At 33.1% G+C, this 15,674-nt stretch overlaps 1 protein-coding gene across 1 annotated transcript in view; it reads right to left on the bottom strand.

The window, feature by feature from the left end:
• TRIP11 (thyroid hormone receptor interactor 11) overlaps positions 1-15,674 on the bottom strand; it is an 88,595-nt gene that overhangs the window by 35,824 nt on the left and 37,097 nt on the right. The window contains exons 10-13 of the mRNA XM_027869931.1: positions 14,013-14,225; positions 8,147-11,155; positions 6,086-6,226; positions 3,362-3,555 (exon numbers count right to left, since the gene is read on the bottom strand). Of these exons, the coding sequence (XP_027725732.1) occupies positions 3,362-3,555; positions 6,086-6,226; positions 8,147-11,155; positions 14,013-14,225 (3,557 nt within the window). The remainder of the gene's footprint in view (positions 1-3,361; positions 3,556-6,085; positions 6,227-8,146; positions 11,156-14,012; positions 14,226-15,674) is intronic.

Below are 15,674 nucleotides of genomic sequence, written 5' to 3'. Positions count from 1 at the left end.
TTTCTTAACCCCAATTGCCTCACCAAAAAGAAAAAAAAAGAATGAGGCTCAACGAAGTGAAGTTATTTGATCAAACTAGGAAGTGGCAAAACTGTGAATAAAATTCAAGTCTTTTGATTTCAAAACTAAGGTTCTTTTAAGTTACTTTCAAAAGCTAAGAGTCTATAATACTGCAACATTCAATTATGTTTTAGAATTTTAGCTAAAACACAATCAGCATCTTGGTTTCATTTTATCCTCTAATGACTTTTCCTTTTTAACCATAACATAACTTTTGATACGGTCTTTAACAGACCACATTTCCTGAAAATCGGTGTCACAAAATTGAGCTTAAAAGTATCTGTAACAAGCTCACGTGAACTTTTCAAGTAAAGACTAAATTCTAAAGGGGCAAATAATAAACAGAGGTATAAATATATGCAGAATAAATATAGAATATGCAGAATAACTACAAGGTAGTATGGCAGGGGGGAGCACTAGCAGTCGAGTGGATGAAGACAGGCTACATGTAAAATATGGTGCTTGAGCTGAGTTTTAAAAAGGACTGTAGGGGCAGCTAGGTGGCGCAATGGATAGAGCACCAGCCCTGGAGTCAGGAGGACCTGAGTTCAAATCAGGCCTCAGACACATAACATTCACTAGCTGTGTGACCCTGGGCAAGTCACTTAACCCCTAGCCAAAAAAAAAAAAAGAACTCTATTAAGTAGCAGTGAGGAAAGAGTACATTCCAGGAACAGGAGACAGCCAATGCAAAATGGAGTGCAGTATGAGAGGAACAGAGGTCAGTTTAGCTAGATTGCAAAGTGTGGAAGGGAGAATAACGCTAGAAATGCTAAATGCTAAAAAAACAAGATGGCCAAGTTGTATCAAGCCTTAAAAGCTTAAAAAGAGGAGTTTATATTTTGTCCCAATGGTAATAAAGATCCTATGGAATTGGTTCCATAAGAAAGTTGCAAAATTATATTTAAGGTTCATAGTCAATTCAATTTACTGTATTATAATGGCAGACACATGGAGACAATCTATTCATCACTATATATAAAGCTGCACATGCCTAGATTTCATTTCATTGGTGATAATTAATATTCACATTATGGATTTGGGGGCAAGGGATTGGGATAATGTATACAATATGGAAAACAGAAGAAGTGTTGCCCCTACCTCAATAACTCCCATGCAAGCCCTTTCTCTACTCACACCTTAGCTCAGGTCCTCATCACCTCTCCCCTAGATTATTACAACAGTCTCCTAATTGATTTCTCTACCTCAAATTACTACAAACTACAGTCCATTATTCATACTACTACCAAAGTAATTTTCCTCATGCACAGATCTGTCACTCTGCTACTCAATAAACTCCAGCGGTTTGCAACTGTCTCTAGGAGCAAATATAAGCTCCTCTGCTTAACTTTTAAACCTTTCACAACTGGTCCCAACCTACCTTTCCAGCCTCACTGAATACTGTTCAATCTCTATTGAATATTGCTTCAACTATACTCTGCAATACAGAAAAACTGGCTTCTCTCTGTTCCACATACATAATACTCCACCTCTTTTCTCTGTGCCTTCGAACTGGCTGTCCCCATTCCTGAAATGTTACCCCTCTCCTCACTTCCACCTCACATAATCTCATTCTTTCTTTAAGACATAATTCAGGGGCAGCTAGGTGGTACAGTGGACAGAGCACTGGCCCTGAAGTCAGGAGGACCTGAGTTCAAATCCGGCCTCAGACACTTGACACTTACTAGCTATGTGACCCCGGGCAAGTCACTTAACCCCACTGCCTAGCCCTCCCCCCAAAAAAAGACATAATTCAAGTACCTACTACCTTCTAAGTGAAGCCTTTCACAACACCCCCAAACAGTAGTGCTCCTCCTCTCAAACTACTTATATTTGACAACTTATATTATTTGTATTTATTCTCTTTAAATTTATTCTGTATATTCTTATTCTTACACTTGTTATGTCCCCATTAGAATGTAAGTTACTTGAGTAGACTTCATCAACTTAGTTACTGCTTCCAGTGGTCTAGATCACAGCCTATTCATGCCCTTCTCATTCTCTGTGACTTTCTACTATTTCTTCTCATAAACTTCAAAAATAGTAAAGGAGCTGTCCATCTATTGCCAGTTGCTCTCACAAATAATCTACCACTAATATTTCCAATTCTAAATATCTCTCTAATAGCTTTTCTGCTACTTCATATACATATTTTACATACTTGCATATAACTGTCATAACATGCATAATTTAATATCCTATTTATATCTACCATGCCTCTTTCTAGTATTTTCTGGAGGACTCATAACTTTGATTTCTCAAGGACTATAATGTTTTGTGATTCATAGTTATACAGTACCACCAGAAAAAAAAATAGTGTTAAAAGATAGGATATTGTTCCAATCTCCCTAAGACAAAGCTTCCACATTTATAAAAAGAATACAGTGACTGCCTATGTATCAATGGGTCCAACCCCCTCACTTTATAGAGAAGGAAACTGAGACCCACAGAATGGAAAGCGACTTGCCAAAGATCACAAAAGCAGAGTCAGACTTCAAATCTTGGCTTCTTGAATCAGTACAATACTCTTCCCATAACAACATGTTGGCCTATAATATCTGAGCATTGAATAATAAAATTCATAAGACAGTGAAATGTATAAAACCTGTAAAACACTATATAATAATTATTATAAAATTTGTGTTTTTTATAATTTTTCACTAAATATTTTCATGTTTATAACAGATTATTCAAATTGGGAGGGAAAAAACACACTCTACTACTGAACCAGTATAAAATTTATTTAATATTAAGCATTTTACTTCACAACTGAAACCTGAAACAGTTGAAAATATATATTTTGAAAATGTTTTTCTCAATTTAAGATCTGAGAGAATTTCATATATAGTTGATGCTAGAGTGTAAGAATAGTAAAGATATTACATAACTTGAAAATTTTATAATATGTTTCTCTCAGTACATTTCCAGGTTAAAGGCACTGCACCAGGCTGTATGGGGACATACAAAGATGAATAAGACATGATTGCTTCCCTCAAGATTAGAAGCAAGAAAAATATCAAGTCATACTACCCAATTAACTTAGTTTCTATAACGTAGTTTATACTATCTTATTTCCTATTTTCTAACAGTTAACCTATAATAAAATAGTAAGCTAATATCCCACTGAAACACATATTCTATAATAATCATTTACCTAATAAAATCTAAACTGTATGAATTGTATCAGTTCTTTTATTAAAATTTGAAACCTAAAGATTTTTCATTATGTCAGCAAAAATTCTGCATATATTAAAAAGGCTGGTCTCATATATGCCTAATGCCTGAAATTTTTAAAAGTTACCTGGCATTTTCCACTGCATTGGAGGATGAAATTAGCTTTTCTTCCAATATTATAATTTTCTTTTTCAGTTTGGCTTCTCGATCTTCTGCAGCCAAAGCTTCACGGGTATAGGAATCTTCTGTTTCTAAAAGATGGTTACGCAATCTTTCTAGCTCCTGGTTTAAGCGTGATTCTTTGTCACGAAAATGTTGAACCTGGGCAGAACACATTTCTTCATTTTATGCTCATGATACTTCATTTTAATTTTTTTTACTAAAATTACTTTGTTATTAAATGTCACAACTATTAAATGGTTATTACTTTATCAAATTATAAGGTATATTATTATATCTAAAAATGTAAGTTACACAAGAGTTGCTGATCTCTATAATTGGAAGGAAGTTCCAGACCAAGAATTCCCCAAAATTCATAGTTCTGAGCCATTAAAAAAAAAAAAAGGACATAAGCTTAGTCTAAATAATTGACTAGATATTATCCTGTATCCTCATCTACTAGTACCCTTCTGCTTAAGTTTATAAACCTAGAAGGGCAGCACTCTGAAAAATGAAGGAATTCAAAAAGACTTGGCCCCTCATGACATCCTATTTTACATTATTCTTTTCAATTTTTCAGGAGAGAACAAGAATATCAGTCTTTTTTGTCTAAGATACTTCACATTTTTTCATAAAAACTTTCATTTCAAAAAACTTAAAAAAAAAACCCCTTGAAGATTCTTGAAATGAAATGTACCACAATGAATATATTTCTAAGGCTTTGGAATGTCCTTAGGGCCTTAACTAAAATGGCATCTGTGTGAGGAGAAGGAAGGGGATGGAAGATTTTTATGGAGGCAGATACAGCAAGATCTGGCAACTGATTAGATACACACGGTGTCAGTAAATAAATGTACTACGCTAAGCACTAGAGATACAAATGGAGGCTTCAAAGGAGTTCATAATCTAATGGTAAGTGAGATGCTGAAGACAACACTGGGAGATTTGAAGGATAGTACAAAGTGCTTTACATAGGATTAGGGAAGTTTGGAAGATATGTAGGTTGGGCTGGAAGAAGTAGGGGGAGACAAGGAGTTCTGTTTCAGACATGGGTTAGGTCGAGATGTCTCTGGGATATACAGTTTAAAATGTCCAATAAGGAAACTGATGTTGTGAGTATATACTCACCTCTGCTTCCTCTCCTCTGACTCTATTCCAAACCCTCTACAATCTGGCTTCCAACTTCATTATTCAACTGAACCTTCTCCTCCAAAATAACCAATGATAACTTAATTGCCAAATCTAACAGCCTTTTCACAATCCTTATCCTTCATGACCTCTTTGCAACCTCCAACACTGTTGACCACACTCTCTTCTCTAGGTTTTCATGATTCTGCTCTCTCTTTGTTCTTCTCCTGTTGTTTGTCCTTTGTTTTCAAAGAGGACCAACGACATCACAGGTGACATCGTGACTCATGCATGAACTGGATTTACGTGAGGCAGAGTGCCACAAATTCATCATCCTCGAAGTCCAATGGCAAAAGTCAAGATGCAGTGGATGACCTTGGTGTCTTTGATGCCTGACCAAGCTCTAAGCACTCCACAGCACTTGCTTCAGCCACTTTCATGACCATTGGAACAAACTGTTCTTAGCCACCCATTCCTCAGGGGAAGTCATGCTTGGGGTAGACATCCCCCTAACTCACCAACAGTTTTGAGGCCTGTCAGTTACCCTAAACCTGGTTAAGCCTGTTTGCCTAGGTTGTTTACCAGAACATGGCTGCTGCACATGCTACAGATTCTTGGAGCCACAGGTAAAAGTTGGATGAATCAGGTGGACACCAAAGGTGGATGAGCAGCCCTGAAAAGGGCTTTGCAAGCCCTCATGCCAGAGGTGCTAGCCCTCCTAAACACCCCACACACTTGTATAACCATTCCTTTTCAGGCTCCTATGCATATACATCCACTGGGTGTGCATATGTATGTATGTATATGTGTGTGTATGTGTGTGTAGAAATACAGGAGATAGATAAATAGATATCTTCCAAGTACAGTTATTTGCTTTTCATCCCCCTCATTAGTATGAGTACCTTGAGGACAGAGCCAGTGTTTTTGTCTTTTTTTCAGAGGCGGGGAGAAAAGTGAGGTATCTCCAGCACTAAGCAGAGTGCCAGGGAAGCATTTAACAAGTGCTTGTTCAATAACTACCTAAAATCAGGCCTCAGAAAGTAATGAGAGTTGGAGGGATTAAAAGTCAGGATGAGGGCAACAGGTTTAGAAGGGGTGAGGAATAGGAAGAGATGTTATTATAGGTGGTTTTGATCAGACAGAAGAAGGTCAGTATTTTTGACATAGGAAGGTGAACACTTGTAGATAATAGTGTCGATGCTGTGTGAAAGGAAAGCTATAAGAAAGATAAATTAATTTTACTAAAAAATGTTTTTCTAAATCAAATAAGATTCTTTAATTCTTTATTCTTATGGAAGGTACAGCCAGGTGGCACAGTGGATAGAATGCCAGGCCTGGAGTCAGGAAGACCTGAGTTCAAATCCCAGCCTCAGACACTAGCTGTGTGAAATTGGGCGAGTCACTTAATTGTGTTTGCCTCAGGTTCTTCATCTGAAAAATGAACTGGAGAAGGAAATGGCAAACCACTCCAATATCTTTGCCAAGAAAACCACAAATAGGGTCACAAAGAATCAGACACAACTGAAAATGAACAACAACAACAAATTCTTACAGAAGTATATACCTCATTCTGTAGGGAACTGCTTTCCATTTGTTTCTGCTTTAGGGCCAACATGACTTGGTCTCTCTCCTGCTGAAACTTAACTGCCTTATCCTGCATGGACTTAACTTCATTTAATAGCTGATTCAATTCCCCAGTGTTACCCTTTTGAAAAAAATATTAACAAGTTTTAGGTATCTACATAGTCTTTTTTAAAAAAAATCTTGATTTCAATAAAGAATTAGATTGCTTTCATTAAATGTGCATTCATTAAATGTATATAACTGTATTGAAAATTAGTAGTATTAAATGGAGAAAACAAGCCATTTGCTATATGGAAACTTTAAAAAAAAAAAACCATTTTGGCATAGATTTAAGAAAAGCAATTTTAGAATGCTAGCCACTAAATTTAGTCAGGGAAATTATTTCCTGAAAACATTCTGTACATGTACTGTACATTACTACATTCAGGAAGAAAGATAATCTCTCAGTTTTAAAGGAGAGTCATGTTTTAAGCAATAGCCAGATTTTGTAAAAAAAAAAAAATCATTTTAAAAAATATTAGTTTTATGACTGATTTTTCTCACTGTTTAAATATGTATGATATACACATACATAATATGTACTACATTAGGGCTTTATATAAACATTTCACTTCTATAACATTTAATATCTATAATTTGATCCCAGAACATTCAGAACAAGTCACTGAAACCAAACAATTTGTTGCTTATATTTCAATGTCTCTTCTTAGAAAAGGAAGCCACAAATTTCTAGGTAAAAGGTATAAACATTACAAGAAAGATACATTATAAAGAAGTGAACGATAATATGAATGTTTAAAAACACTTCTTTTCAATAAAACGATTTTGCTTGCCAAACTTTTCTCAATGAAAATAATATAAAAGTATATTTTAATTGTATTGGGTATTAACACCTACACACAACCATAGTCAATGTTAAAAAGTTACTAATTCTAATGCACTTGAGAGGGAGGCCTTTCAGGTGGCAACTAAATTTTATAACAATAACATATATACTACATGCCTTAGAATAACAATAGAAAGGAACTAGACATATGAAAGATTTGTCTGTAAGGGTTCTATATACTTAAATCAACCTATTTGCTAGCATATACTATTGAGAAATTTAAAATATATTTATAGATCTGAATAGTTCATAACACACATTGAACACCTCTTTATTGCTAATGAATAAGAAACAACTTTTGCTCTGTAGGGCTTTTTTTTTTTCCCAGAACTGACCAAGACCTTTTAAGCTAAGGAATACTAGTTGTAACTAGGAGTCTAATCTCATCTTATGTATTACTTTTCTTAGGTAGCTAATCATGTAAAGAAGCAGAAAAATTCCTATGGTATTTAAGTTTCCATTCAAATGGCAATATGGAACAAAAATTTCAATTCAATTCATGCATTTATTAAGTAACTACTATATGCAAGGCACTGAGTATACAAAGGTAAAAGTAAAACATTCCCTGGCCTAAAGTAACTTACATTCTACCACAGTGTACCATGTACACTGGATATTTTGCTTTCCAAGTGTACTTTTCTCTAGGTATAACAACAGCTAAGAACTATAAATACATGTGCCTTGGTCTAGCATTATGCTATGTGCATAGTATTCAATAAATTAGACTTATTAAATTGCATGTACAACTCAAAATAATTCATACAAAGTACTTAGGATTTCATATCTAAAAATGTATTGTATAAAAAAAGATAGATACATGGCATTAAGATATTTTTCATGTTTGAGTAAAACCAAAAAATTTAAAGAGATTTCCTTCTCATATGAGTAGAATTGCTATTTTGTAGACAAAAGACTTTGTGAACTTAGTGACAGGTATTAAGATTCGTAAGATCAAACTAAATCTAGTATTAAAGAAGCAGTCACTTAAAAGCAACAACTAGCACTCCCTCAGGCTTGCCTTTGACAATTTTTTTAATCACCCGATTATATTTCTACATTTTCTCCAACAAAGATGACCATGAGAGACAAAGTCATAAGAAAAATCTCTCTCCCCAATCCACATAGCCCTTTCACATACCTACAAAGAAAATGTACCTGTTCTTTTTCTTTTAATAGTTTCTCAAAAGCAAGAGCTTTTTCCTTCATTGAATTTGATTCAAATTCTTTTTCTCTTAGCATCATGGAAATCTGCATATTGGTCTCCTGCAGTGCTCGAAATTCTGTTTCCTTTTCCCTGGACATCACTACAATCTTTTCATTTTCTTCCTTTAGTTTACAAATATCCATTTCTAAAATTAGAGTTCTCTCTTTAAGGTTTGTTACCGCCTGCTTTAAGAGTTCATTTTCATTTGTCTTGTTAGTAAGATTTTCATTTAAAGAAAGTAACTGATCACTTTTGGCTTTGATTAAGAGATCTTTTTCCTTAAGTGATTTTTGTAAAATGTCTCGTTTCTCCTTAATCTGCTTAATCTCTGAATCAATCTCTTCTTGTTCCTTTCTTTCAAGTCCTGAGGAGGCAGCAACAGAATCACACAATCTATGATTATTCTCCTGGAGAGTCCTAATTGTTGCATCTTTTTCTTGTAATATTTTTCTTAGCTGGTCTAATTCTTCTTGTAGAGATTTAGAAGCCTCATTTGATACTTCAGATTGTCTGTCAACTGAAGATCTAATTGACAACTGTGGTGAAACAACATCAAGTTTTCCCAGAAGAAGGTCCTTCGTGTTATGAAGCTGCCCTATACTATGCTGAACTTGCGCCAACTCTTGACCAAAACATTTGAGTTTTGTTTCATTCTGTTCATAACTCTGGATTAAACCATTGTAGTCTGCCTGTAACTTGGAATTATTATCACTATCAACCAAAACCTGAGCCTGAAGTTTATGAAGCTCCTCTTGAAGCTGAGCAGACTCATGTTGCATATTTTGCACCGTTGTTATTACTTGCTGCTTCCATTCTTCCATCTTCTTTACTTGCTGTTTTAATTTATCACGCTCCTGTAAAAGTTCCTCAAACTGATTACTATTAACACCCCCAACCACACTACCATTACCAGAGTCAGATGTCTGTAAAACAGTCAGTAAAGTCTGACATTTCTGACTTAATGCATCTATTTCAATGTCTTTTTCTCTAATGATCCTAGATAAGTTCTGAATGGTTTCTTTAAACATATCCTGACCACTACTTTCAAATCTACTAGTCAATTTTTGGTTTTCATCTTGAAGTTTTAAGAGAGCTGCTTCTTTGGCAGCTACTATATCCATGATTTTATGATATTCTGTTTTTAACTGACTATTCTCCCTAGTCTTTTCATTCAAAACAGATAATAATTGTTCTCTTTCCATAATGTAAGTCTGAAGTTGCTGTTGGAGGTAAACAACATCCTGCATGTAGGATGCAGAAGAAATTCTGGCATGAAGAGCCTGTATCTCCAAATCTTTCTGCTGAATGATTTGTGTCAGTTTACCAACTTCATCTTTAGACAACTGATCAATCTGCCTAGTTAAAGAAACATTCTTTTCACTTAAAAGCTTAATCTCCATCTCTCTTTCCTTTATTCCCTTTACCAATCTTTCAATTTCAGCTTTTGATAAATCATGTTTTTCATTTCCATTTTCTACATTAAGCGTCTGAACTTTAGTTTCCTGAAAGATATCAGAGGTTTCTGTCTGGATGTCTTGTCTTTCTTCATGCAACTGAGTTTTAATTTGATTGATTGTCTTTTGTAAGTTTTTTATTTCTTCATCTTTTTCTAAAAAGAGCTGTGTATGTGTAATATTCATTTGCTCATGCTGGGATTTAAACTCATCTATTTCCTTTTTCTGTTCTTGTAAAGTCTGCAAAAGTTGCATCTTTTTCTGATTTTGATCCTCAATCGTCTTTTGGTAATGTTTTACTTCTTCCTCAAGATTACCCTTTATTACATTCAGCTGTGTTATCTCAGTTTCAAGTTCAGTGATAATATCCAGGGTTCTAGGCTCAGCCACTGGCATAGATCTACTTTGCTGGTCCCTGAGTCGTTCAAGTTCTTCCTTTAGATGATTGTTTTCTTCCTTCATAACTGCAAGATTTTTATCTTTCTCTTCTATAGTTTGTCTAAAAATTTCATTTTTTTCTGAAATCTGAATATGTGCATCAAGTTTCTTCTGAAGTTTCAACCCTTTGTCTTGAAGTTGTTCAATGAATATCTCCTTCTCCTTTATGAGTTCTGTTAACTCCTTCTGCCCTGCTAAACTCGCCATTAGGATTTCTTTAGTTTCTTTATGATCATTATCCATCTGCTCAATTTTGTTTTTGAGTTTTGCAATCTCAAAATCTCTCTCTTGATTAAGTTTAATTAAGCATTCATGTTCCAACTGTAAGGCAGAAGTATTCATTTTGCCTGCATTTGACAGTTCTTCAATGGTTTGCTCATATTTGTGAGCTTGCTCCAACAATCTCTTTTCAGATTGATGTAATTCTACTTCTAACTGCCCTTTCTCCATTCTTAAAGCTTCAATAATAGTATCTTTTTCTAGGGAAACCTGATTCTTAACAGTAACAGATTCCTGCAGTTGCTGTCTTACATCTTCACAAGCTAAAACCAACTTTTCATTTTCCATTTTGACATCAAAAACAGTTTTCTCTAAATGTTTATTGAGTTTTTTCATTTCTGAAAGATGTTTATTTAAGTTCCTAATTTCTGTTTCCTTTTCTTTAAGTAAGTCATTCTGAAAGTTACTGTTAGGTTCTTGATTAAGAAGCTTAGTTAAGTCATTCCTAGTGATAAAAAGATCCTCTTCATTCTGTTTTATTTTTTCCTGAAGCACTGAATTTTCCTTTTTAATGTTCATAATGTATTCCTGTGATTTATCTAGTTGATCTACTAAATCCTTAATTTTATCCTCAAGTTCCAGCCTATTTATATTCAAATCATGAATGGCTATTTCTCTCTGTTTAAACTTTTCTTTGTGTACTTCTAGTTCTTTAGTAATTTTCGTCTTTTCATTTTCAAGTTGAGAAACTCTCTTCTTTTCATCATTTACATCCTGTTTTAGTTTGTTAATGGTGATATCTGCTTCATTTTGTTGTTTTGATAGTTGGTCTTTCATCAAAATCATGTGCTGAAAAAAATACAAATTGAAATGGTAATTTTAAAACATTTCACCGTGTCTCAGTTATGAAGATTTTATAAAATTATCTATTATCAAATGATAAATGCTCATTAAACTTCAATATCAAAAATCAGCCATTTATAAAATACCTGTCACTACCTTTTTTAAAATATCCAAACAGTTTGAAGTAACTTTATATTATCAAGTTTGTCTTAGATAACTTCAAAAACCAATGTTTCCTATTAAAGATAAAAGATTTAAGCAAGGAAAGAGAAACTATTTTGTTTCTTACTTATTTCTTTATATTAATCAATACTAAATATTAAATAAATACTAAAAAAAAGTAGCTTCCAAAATTAAATTAAAACAGACTATAATAAATACATAACACAAGGAACTTATATATGTGTATATAAAGAGTCTTTTCTAATAGAAGTGTCTATAAGCATCAATAAAATTTATTTTTAAATAATTTTAAAATATAAATTTTTAAAAAGATGTCTGTCTGCCTAAAGATTTTCTTTAGTCTGATAAGCTTTACATAGCACTAAAGTTGTGAAAAAGTTTCTCTTCTGTACTCTAAAACAAAATTAACAGTCCTTTATCATCATCATTGTATGAAAATAACAAATCATAATATGAATGAAAAGCAACCAACTTTTCCTTATTGACAAAATCCTTCCCATAAAGTGCTTAGATAAAATAAAAGAAATTGACTGGGAACTATAACATATCCCTACACTAAAAGAACAGGTTAGAAAACACTAAGTACATTTAGCATAGTACCTGACCGCATAGCAAGTGCTCAATAAATGCTTACTGACTGACTAACAATGCTTCTTTATTTTAATGTGGTAGCTACTTTATATTCCAGAGGCAGTTGGATGTCCAGTTTTAAACAAATAAATTATAAGGGGAAAAAAAGAAAACCTCTTTGTATTTACTTCCCTCTCTTCTTTAGGGTTGCATTTCCCAAAATCTGGCACCCTAAAACTGAATAACTGTTTCACTAGTTTCCAACAAAAGTACTCCAACTTAATTGGCATAATTGACAATAGGTTTTCATATTTCAAAGCAACTAATACTTATTTGTGTAATGACTTAAGCCTGCAATCATACCATTTCGAAGGTTTCAGTATACATGAATTATTCCAACCTATTACTTAGATCATCTTATTTGAAGATTAAAGAATAAAACACTGAAGCTTAAAGTTTTTATTTTTCATTCTTTTCATAGGCATTTTCATATCAGTTTTGGGAAAAGATAGCTGCATATTTATCCTCCCAAATAAACAAACATTATCCACACAATTGCATGTTGTTTTAAATAAATTAACAGTAAAGGAAAATATGGGGGAAAAAACCAACAATTTTCTTGTACTCTGTATGTATACAAAGTATGTATACAAAGTACACAATAAGTTAGGAATCGATCTTGTTCCACTACTAAGTATAGCAGGATAAAACCCCTTTACATGGTATAGTATAAAAACTTAAAATATTATATCACAAAATCCAGAGTTTGAATTAAATACAAAGAACTGATGATATCACTGATAGGGATACAACATCCAAAATGGTCATAATTTAATTATACTTTGATAATACCTCAATAACAACTGAATATCATAAAAATATTCTAATTAGGAAACTCTTACCAAGACAAAAATATTTTCAAATAAATCAAATGGCCTATCTATTTACATATGCTACAATGAAATTAAGTTGATATTAAAAAATATATTCATAAAAATTACTTTTAAAATGAATTTCAATACAACAATTGATAAACAATAGGCTTCCAATAAGTCCAATAGATCAAAAAGGTCAGTCTATTTTATTCTAACACTTACTAGGGTATTTTGAGTGGCCATCTACTTTAGAGAACATAGTTCAATTCCTTTTTTATTTTTACCTATGAGAGTAAATAGCCACAAGACACAAATATATTATTGGAAAGTTGTGTATAAATCACAGTTTTATAGACTGATTTCTTTAAGGCCAACGAGGTGGCTCTCTATTTAACAAATCATGTAGGTTACAGGGAAATATCTTGTAATCATGCTTTATGTTTTATAAATTCAGACTTCTGTGTATTGAGTTTTCTTAAAAATGGAATTCACCTGTACAGTCTTCTAAAGAAGACTTACCATTACCACAAACTTGTACTGCAAACTGTTTAGTGTTAGTCTTATGAACTAAATGAAATTAGCTATTTTAAAAATGTGAGATTTATTTAAAAAATTTTTTGATGTAAAGAGAAAACTGCATAAAAATGACTACAATTAAAATGACAAGAAAATATACTAAGCATCAAGAGTGCCCTCCAGTGGAATTAGTACTTCTTGAGGTAAATTTCTTGCTCAATTGAGGAGCTGAAAGGATTCTCTGGTCAACTATGAAATGATATTCTAGTAGCCACCTTCCTTACAAAATAACTAAAAAGCACATCATGGTAGACACTCACAGAAGGCCTGACCAATCTCTCTGGCAATATCTATTCTACATCTATCAAGCACTAATAGGCAAAAATTATTTGAAATAGAGGTATAATGTACAATAAAACACATAAAATCACAGAAATTTAGAAGTGAAAAGGACCTTAGAAATCAACTAGTCATCCAAACCATGTGGTAAGAACATTTTCACATGTATGTGATTTGTATGCAGGAGGTAGAAAATGCAAGTGACATTATCTTTTGACAGGTGGCTGAAACACATCACAGAGAATATCTTCACCAAATTTACATTGCCAGTCAGTGGTGAAGCAGAGATTTAAAGACATTTTGTTTGCTAGTCCACAATTCAGAAAATCAAGCAAATCAATTCAGTAGACCAAGTAGGTTCAGTTTCTTTTCTATGTTACCTTGGTAGCTTCTTGATTCTGATTGTCTAGTTCTTCTAACTCTGCTATTAGTGTTTCTTTTTCAGAAATACTTTCATTGAGTTCTAGTTTCTTTGTTTCCAAATCAATTTTTAAATTATTTAACTCTGACTTCAAATTCATGTCTTCAGTAGATGGGAACTTAATGGCTTCAGGTTCATTTTGAAATGTTAAGAGTGCTTTTTGAAGTTCTTCCTTAAATTTGGGGGGAAAAAAGAGGGAGGTTAAAAAAAGATATTTAAATTAGTCTCATATAAACAAAAACTCAGTCCTATGGTCAGATCTAGACATTAGAGAACATATAGTCTTATCTTTTATTTATAAAAAAAATTTATTTACAAAAAATTCCAGTAACTATAATTTTGAAGAAAATGAGGTTAAAAGTAGAAATGAACTATATCTTAGGAATTCAAGGAAAATCACAGATTACCCACAAGAATCTATTCTAAATGCTATGTTGTAAATATAAACAATGATAACCTAGGAAAAAAATTCCTGGGAACAAGGCTTATTTTAAAAAGATCCTTTAAATAAAGTCAAGAAAGTTAAAATAAATAAACAAATAAATCATTAACAAAGAATTGCCTTTGTTTGCAGCTGCAGAAGAAAAACTGCAAATTTGTGAAGACTTTAAACTTACCGTCTATTCCCAAACACTTTTTCTATATTTTCCCCCCCAGCTCATCTCCCTCCCATCTTTAAGAATCCAAAGAACTCTTTTCCCTCAAATCCTTTCCCTTCAACAAATACTATAACCAGTTATTTATACTTACTGCTTGACTGACACTTTAATTAAACATTTATTCACACGCATTATCATCATAGTAATGCAGCTGTCTTTCAATTTCAATTGTAAAATACTTTCTTATAAGTTATAGGAAACTTTGAGCCAGTTACACTTTCTCTACAGCCAATACCTGTCCTCTTCTCCAGATGCTGCCATATGACTAGATAATGAGGAGGATGATAACTGATACATATTTTGTGTTTTCTGAATGGGACACAAATTGTACCTCTGACAGAACTACCCATATGCATGATGTGGGTTTTGTTTTAGTATTATTCTTACTCTCAATGACCCTTAACTGACATCATAAGAGGCTTCTCTTTCCAGCACTTCTTAAAATAACCCACAGTTTAAGAAGCACTGAAGGGGTCATAAGCGGAAAAAATTTAAGAAGCCCTGGTCTATACCAAGGATCCCAATCAATTTCATGGATCCTCACAATAACAACTGTATTATTAATTGTACTATTGATTAAGAAAGCAAATAACAATAAAAAGCAATTATGAATTCAATAATACTTTTAAAAGAATTTGTATTTTATTAATTGCAAAAGCATACATTTGAAAAATACTAATATGGGCCAGACATTTATTATTGCACTGTATATTTTGTTGTGATCCAACCATCTTGCTGGTATAGAAGGTCTCTAGTTAATCCCACTGGAATATAGAAGTCTCTTTCATATTTGCTTAATTTTAAAAAGGAATCTTTATCCACATTTGTGACTCTTTACAAAAGTGCCTCCATTAATGAAAACCTTGAATTCCTTGGAGACAAGCCTTGGTCAGAAAGTTCATGGCATAAGTTTAAAATAATATAGAACAATGGTTACTAATTTGTGTATCCTAAGACTGAGG

The sequence above is a fragment of the Vombatus ursinus genome, unplaced genomic scaffold, assembly GCF_900497805.2.
Source record: "Vombatus ursinus unplaced genomic scaffold, bare-nosed wombat genome assembly UNPS02014794.1, whole genome shotgun sequence".
NCBI classification, from domain to species: Eukaryota; Metazoa; Chordata; class Mammalia; order Diprotodontia; family Vombatidae; genus Vombatus; species Vombatus ursinus.
Note: the sequence above shows the minus strand (reverse complement) of the source record. Positions and strands in the feature narration are given on the sequence as shown.